At 48.4% G+C, this 10,599-nt stretch overlaps 4 protein-coding genes across 4 annotated transcripts; 2 read left to right on the forward strand and 2 right to left on the reverse strand.

Moving 5' to 3' along the window:
• Positions 1–1,735: 1,735 nt before the first annotated feature.
• Positions 1,736–2,844, reverse strand: ANOM_009534 (uncharacterized protein; the record flags this gene model as incomplete). The annotated part of the gene is made up of 2 exons (XM_015554790.1): positions 1,736–2,727; positions 2,796–2,844. 2 exons carry the CDS (start codon positions 2,842–2,844, stop codon positions 1,736–1,738), a joined length of 1,041 nt encoding a protein of 346 aa, XP_015403394.1.
• A 1,123-nt stretch (positions 2,845–3,967) lies between these two features.
• Positions 3,968–5,700, reverse strand: ANOM_009535 (putative amino acid transporter; the record flags this gene model as incomplete). The annotated part of the gene is made up of 2 exons (XM_015554791.1): positions 3,968–5,033; positions 5,162–5,700. Coding segments are annotated over 2 exons (1,605 nt in total), but the record flags the coding sequence as incomplete, so codon positions are not given.
• Positions 5,701–6,840: 1,140 nt separating this feature from the next.
• Positions 6,841–7,893, forward strand: ANOM_009536 (aldo/keto reductase family protein; the record flags this gene model as incomplete). Its single annotated transcript, XM_015554792.1, has 2 exons — positions 6,841–6,892; positions 6,953–7,893. 2 exons carry the CDS (start codon positions 6,841–6,843, stop codon positions 7,891–7,893), a joined length of 993 nt encoding a protein of 330 aa, XP_015403399.1.
• Positions 7,894–9,602: 1,709 nt separating this feature from the next.
• ANOM_009537 (oxidoreductase, short chain dehydrogenase/reductase family) lies at positions 9,603–10,520 on the forward strand (the record flags this gene model as incomplete). Its single annotated transcript, XM_015554793.1, has 3 exons — positions 9,603–10,050; positions 10,161–10,369; positions 10,431–10,520. The coding sequence occupies 3 exons, from the start codon at positions 9,603–9,605 to the stop codon at positions 10,518–10,520; spliced, it is 747 nt and encodes a 248-aa protein (XP_015403400.1).
• Positions 10,521–10,599: the final 79 nt, after the last annotated feature.

Genomic DNA, 10,599 nt, shown 5'->3' on the forward strand with positions numbered 1-10,599 from the left:
CCCAAAAAGACGAAAACGATGGCTCGAAGGCTGAAATGCATATTGACTGGTGTCCGTGTCCTGCACGTTGGAAATCAGACAGGTTAGACGGTTTACGCCTATGGAATAATAACTCACTAGTGTCTAGCAGCCAATTCAATTTCGAGCAGCTGAGAGGTAGTTCAGTTTGATATTTTGTTGACGGGAAAGCAAATTTTATAGTCACAAATGATTCCTTGGGAATTAGAAAGGTCCGGACTTGCTGGGTTGGCTTTTCATGATAGTCCCTTTCTGGGCCATTTTTGGAAAGAAGATCGTGAACTCTGCCAAGATCTGCACTAGGGCCCTTCATGTGGGACCCCATTGGCCGATTTTGCATCCGTCTCTCTGGTGTGCATGATTTCCTCCTCAGATTGCTCCATCTAACCCAATAGCACTGTCGATCTCTACGCCACAAAATTGAAGGTCACGAGGGTTGATTGTTGGCAGTGATAGATAATTACAGCATCGACCTCCCCCTATTCATGACCCCTTCGGCTGACATGCCATAAGCTCATACTACGTTTAATGCGCTGTGGTGCAGCCATTGTTCAACAACTGCCCATGTAAGTAGACCACCTGCAACGGGTCACCACTTCGACCATTTTCACCAACCTTGATTAGTATGTTGCGTAGAATCCCGGCTTCTGTAAAGGTTTATGCTGCAGTGTACAGGGCAAAGTGTACAAGGCAAAGGGTAATCAGTTTTCAAATTTTGCGAGCAAACAAAGCAAGTTGTAATCTGTATAACATTTTAGCGCCATAGGTCATCGCACGGGTGGGGAGATGTGATAAATCAGATAAAGCAAGGGGCGCGAAGGGTGAATGCAACTATTGAACCATGTTTCCTTTTCCTCAGCTCCTCATCGCTAAGCCTTGCCTCTTTGGTCAAGTTTCGCGCAAGTATCTGATCTGTCTCAATGTCAAGGAGTGGTGCATGGTGGAACAGTATAGAACCTTCAATAACCCACGTGCTATATAGGAGGGCGCGTGAAGGGTAATGACGAGGGCAAAAGCCATTTCAATAGTGCCTCGCGGAAGGTGGTTAAAGAAGATGTGCCGGCTAAGGGTGCCTTGCCCACCGAGGTTCCATACTCTGACGCCTCCCCAGGTCTGTTGTTAGGGAAGCTTGCACCCTGTCAGGCAGATGAAAAAGGACAGGTCGCATCGGATTAGGGTTATCCTTGGAACTTGTCACGGGAGGCTGCAGTAGGCAAGAATCCACAGGAATGCTGCCGGAAAGGCAAATAAATGGTGAGTCTATCCCCGGGGTCAGTTGCAAATGAATCTACACAGTAATAAACATGTCAGGCAACTGGTCCCGAGGAATCACTTTGGATCTGGAATCCGGCGGCATTTTATTGTTTATAAGCTTCGGCAACTTTTTCACGGCATTCTACCGATTGGCCAATGTCTCAGTCAGCTTTGCCTAGCAGCTACTGTAGGATATCTCCATAACTCAGGGTGTCACATTGTACAATTGGATGGCCTAGTCTTGGCTGGTTTGATTTTACGATCTGCTCCATAGCGTATTAGGCAAGTCATCCCGACTCCAAACGCAACCGGCTCATTTTCTATCTCAGCACGGCCCAATGGCAATGGTAAACCACCTGTCATATTGATTTATACACATGGAATATATTACCGAGCAAACCCTAGATTTCGAAGCGAGGGTCGAATATATACCCCATGATGCCATGTTTATACCAGTTTTTGCTTAAATCTTCAGCGTCCTTGTCTCGACTTCCAACGCCTCCAGGACTGCAGCTTCGATATCTGCATGACGTGGTTCCCACCCAAGAAGCTTCCGAGCTCTGATCGCCTTGCAACGTGATGTGGCACCGTAAAAGAGAGACGCAAAATCAATTTGATTATCTGCCTCCTCTGCTTCGAAGCTTCGTACTTCCGCTGATTGAGTGAGCCCACGTATCTGTGCCTCACGAGCCAGGAGAGACGAAACGTCTCCCCACACGTGTTCTCCATTCTCGGCAAAGTAATATCCTTCATGATTCCATGATGCCCTCGTGCCATTCTGAATAGCTTCTCCAAAAAGGCGGAGAAATATGTCACTGAGGTCTGCGACATGGACATTGGGCCATATGGAGAGGCCTTTGCCCACCTGAAGACTGTGGCCTTTCTGCAGGGTATAGCGCGCTAGATCTGGAATCTGGATGCTGCGCTGATTGCCACAACCACGTCCAATACCATATATGCACGGAGCACACACGATTGCGGTCTTCACAAACGTCCCTCCCGCGGCCAGCTGGACGCACTCCACATCTCGATGGGGAGCAGTATCAGGAAGGGATGTCACATTGGAGAGGCCGTCCCAGTCATCATAGATTTCGTCACTAGGTTGTTCTCCATACGTGTTATTTTCACAATCCTTCCACGCAATATTGTCCGTGCCCGAGACGGAAATCCAATATGTGGCCTGTTGGAATTTCTCGCGTCTCTGAAGAGCGCGGCTAATGGCTCTCGCAGACTCAACGTGCTCTATACTTGCAAAGTGCAGTATAATATCTGCCTTGGATGCTTCAGCTTCGATAACCTCTGTATTGTCGAGGTCCCCGTACACGAGGCGAATTGATGGGTAGCGTGCTAGCACCTGGTCTCCTTTCTCCGTCGTCCGGACGAGGCAGGATGTTCTTGCCACGCAGGAGGGGTATTTCTGGGTAATAGCATGCCAGGCATCCCCTCCAATGTAGCCTAGACCACCAGTCAGCACTATGCACCATCGATCTTTGGGGCCACACTACCCATTAATGATTACGCACCTGTTACACCAGTAATGAAAATCGATGGAGATTTGGGAATTCCTGACATTGTTACGACTGCTAGTATTTAGTTAATACTGTGTTGAGGTATATAGTACTAAAGGAGGGGTGACAGGCGACGTTGAAGCCATACTTAAAGCTACGGACGGTGATCATGCTCTACTAGTTGATACGCCTTTTTGGGGAAGTAGGAAGAAAGTACGAAGTCATGATTATTAAGTTAAGCAGAAAGTCTCCGGGCCGGCATCCACAGTCCATCCGAGTCAACTTTCGTGGCCCAAGAGAAAATCCCCGCGTGAACCAGAGTATCTTGGCAGCTCATCCTAATGAGTAGGTGGATGTCGCCCCGAAGCCTAGATAGGAAGGTGAAGCCTATTTAGATGGTTAAAAGATACACTAGTAAAGCCCTTTCATATGCGTCTCTAATATCCTAGAACAATGTAGTTTAGAATGTATAAAAACTACCTAAACTAGACCATGTTTTTAATGATTATACAAGTGTTTTCTCCGAGTATCCAGAGCCTGAGAATGAAGATGATAATACAACTATTGACGCAGCACTGCCTATACTCCAGACGTTCAGCCCACTGAAGGTCTTTGCCGAGGCCCAAGTAATAATGTATCGGGTCGGGTCGGGTCCGTTTTATATAGGGTTTTAGCCCTATACCAGGAAGATATACTCCGTACGCAGATATGCATCTACGTTCGAAACCAGTCTTAATTATGTTCGATAACTATATATTATATCTTTTCAAAAAGTAGCTTTCCTTACATAGCGGGTTCAAACAGCCACTCTACCGAGAAGGGACTGCATTCGTCACATTCAATCAGTGCTCAATCGCAAATGTCATGAATCTAAGCATCACTGGGATCAATCTTCGATCAGGGAATATTGGGGAACATCCATGCTCTGTACTGTAAAACCAAGTAAATAATTTTGAGAAAGCATTATTTCAGTGTTGCCGCTTTAACCCTCTGTAGGGAGTGAATCGGGAGGCAGCAATGACTGGAAACAAAATATACTCGGTCCAACATCCTTCTCTTGCATATAATTCTTCAATATCATTCGGGAAGCCCAGCAGCTCTGATTCATATAAGCACGACTGAACGCATCAAACCGGGCCACTTGTCTTTGTTCGAGCACACAACCTGCACACATCCAGACGCCTCACCATTTCTGCCCAAAACCCAATCGGCTGCTCCGTCTCGACTGCCTCGTATGCCGCAATAAGATCTGCCTCCCATTTCAAATCGACCTCGCTGGGTCGTAACCATCGGGTTCGTTTGTAGACCTTCCAGCCAATGAATGTGACAGGTGCCAGCAACAGCATAGTATAGCTGAGAAAGAAGTTCGCAGTATTCCATGGTGTAAAGCTCCGGTAGCCAAAGAAAAGAACCATCAGGGTCATCCAAGCCAGTGCGATGTATCCACCATAAGGCTGGAATTGTCCCGTATATAGTAGCTTGGATCGATGGAAATTCTGTGCCTTGCAGGCGTTATAGAAGCAGATGTAAGTAGTCGTAATAATGATATAGTCGATGAGGATGTTGGCAGTTGTTAGGCTAATGAGCCACTCTAACACTTGCATCGCGCTACCGGACAGTTCGAGGAACGAGAGACACGCAAATGCCATAACCACGATAAAGCTATATATCGGCACACCTCGTCGATCAGTCTTGGAGAAGATTCGTGGTGCTCGACCTTCAACCGCCATGCCATGTAGCGCCCGGGTCGCAGCGTAAGTGTAAGTATTTCCCGCAGAGAATACTGTTGTCACCACCAGGGCGCTAACGATGTGAGGGAGGGCTCCGACTCCAAGATTCTGCATAGCAATGATGTAAGGTGATGCCGCAGCAGATGATTCTCCACTTTCTAAAGCTGCAACGAGGGTAGGGTCATTATACGCGATAAGGGTGCCAACACACAAGGCGCCCCCGACAAAAAAGACACCAAAACGCCAGTAAACGGTCTTGAAGGCTTTCTTGATGTATATGCGGGCGTGTTTGGCTGCTGCTGCCACCGTGGAGATGTATTCCGGTCCGACGACGGTGAAAACGGCAATCCATAAAGCGCCAAGTAACCCTTCAAAATGGCCGAGCTCTCCTCCAGATGCATACTCTGCGAATGTGCCGGGGGGTTTCCAGTAGCGGAATCCATACGCATCGCCTTTGGGGTTGCCGCCGACCATGGTAATGAATGTGAACAAAAATAAGATGAAGATCAAAATCACTTTCCCACTAGAGAGCCAAAATTCGGCTTCACCGTAGGTACCAACGCAAGCAAGTTAATAACTCTAGAGCACCACATTCTGGTTAGCTTGTTCTTCAGTCCTGAGATAGTAATGATTGTGGATATGTTCCCTCACGCGTAAGCCGCTGTACAAGCCAAGCACACTGCGACAACAGGAATGTCATCTCGCCAGTACCCCAGGAGTACGTTGACTGCCGAAATCTCGAAGGGCACCGTTAGAGCCATATAGATAAAGAAATTCCATCCAGCCATGAATCCCCAGGCGTCATCCACCCAGTAGCCAACGAGTCGAATGAATCCACCGCTTACGGGCATGTAGGTCGTCATCTCAGCAAGACAATTATTGAGCATGCCGACCATAAGAGACTCGATGATGAAGGCAAGAAGCAAGCTTCCTGGTCCTCCCTTATATAGACCGGTTCCAATCGCAATGAACAAGCCGGTGCCGATGGAGCCTCCAATAGCGACGAGCTGGATCTGACGGTTCCCAAGGCGACGGTGCAGGCCGCCTACACTATTAGCCTGGGAGACAGCACCCTCGTTCCAATCATCTTTGTTGTGGTTTAGCCCGTCCTGTTCATAATCTTTGGCCTCATATTTGTCTTCGGTGACAGCGGGTATGTCGGGATTATCTGCCAGAAGGGAGGAGCTCATAATGCGGTTCAAGAGAAACAATTTTAATTTTACTAGTTTATGTGAATAGTCTCAACATGAGAAGATACTTGATACTCTACAGGGTGTCGGAAGCTGTATTTATATTCTCTTTGCTGCGGGCTCGAGGGTCTGCGTGGAGGATACTTCATATAGTCAAACACGCATCAATGTTGACTTTCTGAGTAAACATGAAAACCCTAAATACAGAGTCTGGTTCTTCGTATGGGGAAATCTGGGGTACAGGCTCTTCGGCATCATCGGGAACACCAAGGTTTGTTGTATATCGGCTCGGCTCGGATGGATTACCTTGGCCATGACAGTAACCCATATTGCAGCCGTTAGCACCCAGCGTATTTATTGGCCAGCCGATATCACTCTCTTTGTGGCGTCCGCACCCCAAGACGATACGTGGCATCTGCCTGCATCCGGCGAATGGCCGAGCAATGGAACCTGGCCTCGCGGGGAGTATCGCGAGGGGCGCCGCGGTGCGGAGGCCAGTGGACCAGCCCATCCGCCTAGATAACCGGTGGCTTTTCGGCAGAATGGCTTTAGGACACTGGTGGCCAATGACAATCTCTCAGTCGCTATTATCACCCGATAAGCTGGCAGCCTCGGACACTATATACCAAGGTGACGCATATCTCCTGACTACACCAGGATCAGATAAGATCTACCCGGGAAGGCTGCTAGTAGCCCAAGCGCCTTGTCTATATACCTGACTCCAAAACCAGATTAGAGTCAGTTCAAGTATGAATTAATGTACAATACTTTAAGCTCAGCATGCGTTTGAACAACTATATTATAAAACATAATAATAAACAATTCAAAAACCATACTCGAAGAGAATGCACCTCAACCAGACTTAGAAGCATCATTAGTTTCACTAAGAGAAAGTTGTATACGTATACCTCTTCGAGTCAGCCTCGCCCTACGCTAAACCAACCGCGCTAAATTCTGACTCAAGTCACAACAGGCACCCTCGGATTTATCGCATTTTGGAGATATACGATTATCGGCGATAACCCATGTATGGCGGATTTAAATCGCCTGCTGAAAAGGCATAAATAGAAAGGTGCTTCGTTAAGATGAGATTCCTAACATCAGACTTCGCATATCTTTCGCAACATTCAATACGAAAACATGACTACCCTCGCTGGAAAGAGAATTAGCCAGAATGGCCTAGGCTTGATGCGTGCGTATACCATCTATTACTTCCCTCTGACCATGTCGACAATCTTCTGACATGCCGCAGGCCTTATCTGGCATTACGGGCCCACCCCAGATGAAAAAGCCTTCAAGGTGCTCAAAACCGCCCTAGCAGCCGGGGCTAATGTCTGGAACGGCGCAGACTTCTACGGCCTGCCGGACAACAACTCCCTACATCTAATGAATCGGTATTTCACTGCCTATCCCGAGGATGCTGAGAAAGTGGTCTTCACCGTTAAATCTGGTCTGGTGGACATGAAGACCTTCTCGATGGACTGTTCCCGGAACGGCCTGCGCGCCTTCGCAGACAACGCACTCAAGATCCTGGATGGGAAGAAGAAGATCGACATCTTTGGTCTGGGAAGAGTGGATCCCAATGTACCAATCGAGGAGAGCGTGAAGGCTCTGGCGGAGCTCCGGGATGAGGGGAAGATCGGGGGTATCCAGCTGAGCGAAGTGCGGGCGGACACCATCCGCCGTGCAGCCCGTGTAACGAAAATCGACATGGTTGAGGCCGAGGTCAGTCTCTGGTCGAGAGAAGTCTTTGAAAATGGGGTTGCAGAGGCCTGCGCGGAGAACGGCATTGTCCTGGTGGCACATACTCCATTGGGCGCTGGAATGTTAACGGGAGCCATCAAGAGCGTGGACGATCTGCCTCAAACCCATCACCGCATGGTTCCCCGCTTCCAGCCTGAGAGTATTGCTCAGAACCGCCTGCTTGTTGAGCAACTGGAGAAGCTTGCCCAGTCAAAGGGTTGTACTACGGCTCAGCTGGCACTGGCATGGGTGAAGGTTCAGAGCAGAAAGCCAGGGATGCCCTTCATTGTACCAATCGCGGGTGCCAGGTCTGAGGAACGAGTTTTGGAGAATACGGCAAATGTTGAATTGGACGATAGTGACCTTCGGATGATCCAGTCTATCTTGGACAACTATCCCGTGGCAGGGGCGAGATATCCACCAGCGGCTGCCAGATTGAATGAGTATTAGACGATTAGATGGAATCCCCTCCCCTCTTGTATAATAGCTGCTTTGCGTGTTTGTATATAAAAATCTTAGAAATCTGATGCAAACCATAATGCTCATAGTTCTGCTAGACATAAGACCCTCTGCCGGTGCAGAACTATTACACCCTCTAACCACCGACCAGCCAACATCACAATACTTCTTCGACCTAGCCCCGTCCTATCCATGGCGCAAGAATAATCTTGTGATCTAACTATCACTCGGCCTCCTGAAACAAAAATGATGCATAGTCATCTAAACACAGCCCTTGCTCAAGGGTTGAGTAATTCGTGCATGGGTTCATCAAATTCCCTGACGGGCTGTAGGCTAGTATGAAGTATGAACATGTTTCAACTAGAAAAACATTCAATATCATCAATTTCTGTCCTTCATATGATGTAGTATCTCATTTGCGGGCCATTTGCAGCAAATCGCTCATGGACAATCAGGCCTTGAAAATCACACGCAGCCTCCTGATCAAAGACGTCTTCCGTGGGACCGACTCTTCATCAATGGAATCAGCATAAAAGTGCCGACACTTATCCAAGTCAATATTGCGCGCATCTGCCCACTATCCAGTATTTATCTTGCTGTCAGCTGTGCAATCCTGTGTAAGAAGGCTGTCAGATAGCCAGTTAGATGAACGGCAACAGTTACAATAAACTGCTATAAGGTGTGATGTTGCTAATGCATTATTTTGATTTACCAGTTTCTGAACGTTTTTCATACGCTCATTTCATCCACTGCCCCGAACTCTGCCGCTGTTTCTCCCTTACGATCTCGCACCTGGCCATATGTAAAGGGTGGCTGATAAAGATAGGATGCAGACTAGAGAAGCAAAGACTCCGACTACAAGAGAAGTGAATTTATAGACCAGGATCTCTCCGCAAACAGACAGTAAGCGTAGACCTTTAGAAGGGGGAACAGAGGATTAGAATCTGTCTATAGTACCGATTAAACTGTATAGGCTAACTGGAGTATGAAAAGACTAAATATATAGAAATACTTAGAAGATATTTCTACATAAGAACTAATCTCTGGGTCATGCAGGATGAACGGGTAGCTGTAGCCTGTAGAAAACGCGCGTTGGATGAGCAAGTATTTCGATAGTATATATCCCGAGGAGGAGAACAACGCGATCGCTATTTAGAATAAGTGCCGCAGGGACTTTTAAATGGGAGTTATGTAACTAGAACTACTTCCGTTCTATGATTTTGTAGATATCTCGGTCACATAGCTGCACTTCTATATAAGTTTAGAGACACAGGAAGAACTGGTACAAGAGATTTTCTTTTTTCTAGACATAGGATAGCCCTGAGAGATATATAACAACCAAGAATCATAATTCTCAGTTGTGCATCTGAGAGAGAAAGTTAAGGATTTCTATCTTCACTAGGAGTCGTTGCATGGTGAGGTTTGTGCAAGTGCTGGAATGTAGGGTTACTTTGGCAACCACGGGGTATAGGATGGGGGCAATAAACCAGTGGAGCCCGTAGAGTCGAACCACGGCTCCCTCGGACTCTCGGAGCCCGAGCGCTGATCAATACCATAAGCCATTCAAGGTTTAATATTTCATGACGTAGTATCTGCTTCGCTTTATTTAGACCCGCAGACGAAGATATTTGGAAGGTCGATAGTTTCGATTTCACTACACGTCCACGAACCGTCGTTCAACCCCATCACCTTACCCTACAATGGCATCCTTCTCCAAATCGATCGCAATCGTCGCCGGAGCTGGACCAGGAACTGGCGCGTCGATCGCCCGCCGCTTTGCGAAGGCATACCCCGTGGTGCTCCTTGCGCGCAGTCAAGCGAGCCTCGAACCTCTGGTCCAGGGCATCAATCAGGATGGAGGATGCGCCATTGGCATCCCATCCGATGTCACGAATGCAGGGAGTCTAAACTCCACCCTGAAACAGATCGAGCAGCGGTTCGGATCTGATCTCACGGTTTCGGCGGCCGTCTTCAACGTGGCGAGCAAGTTCACGCGCGCGCCATTCCTGGATTCCGGCGCAGAGTTCCTGGATAGTCTCGAGGCGACTGCGCGGGGGGCCTCGAATTTCTCCAAAGCAGTGTTGCCATTGATGCTGCGCGCAGTGTCGCAGGCAGAGTTGCGCCATCCGCCGACGATGATATTCACCGGTTAGTGGTCGACCGATCGCCGGATCGTGGGCGCGATGCTGACGGCCGCAAGGCAGCCGGGTGACGCCCTGTCCAAACTCCACAGCCACCATGCTGATTAGTCGTTCTAGGTGCAACAGCCGCCATGAAGGGGGGTCCCGGCTTGGGTTCATTTGCCATGAGCAAATTCGCTGTCCGGGCGCTCTCCCAGTCGCTAGCGCGCGAATTTGGTCCCAAGGGCGTGCATGTTGCTCATGCCATTATCGACGGGATCATTGCGACGGAGAAGACCAAGGATTATAACAAGGACACACCCGATGCGAAGATCGACCCCGACTGGGTGAGTACTTTGCTTTCGCCGTGCTTTAGGCGAGAAAGATCACCGCTAACTGTGCAATTAGATCGCTGAGACGTACTGGTTCTTACATACCCAGCCCCGGTCGAGTTTCACCCATGAACTTGATCTCCGACCATACTGCGAGAGCTGGTGAATAGCCCCATAATCACGGCAGTATTGATCAGAGAACTTCAAGGGTTAGTTCTATATAAGTAGCTACTTAGTGTAATTCA

This window comes from Aspergillus nomiae (assembly GCF_001204775.2).
Source record: "Aspergillus nomiae NRRL 13137 chromosome Unknown contig00342, whole genome shotgun sequence".
Taxonomy (NCBI): Eukaryota; Fungi; Ascomycota; class Eurotiomycetes; order Eurotiales; family Aspergillaceae; genus Aspergillus; species Aspergillus nomiae.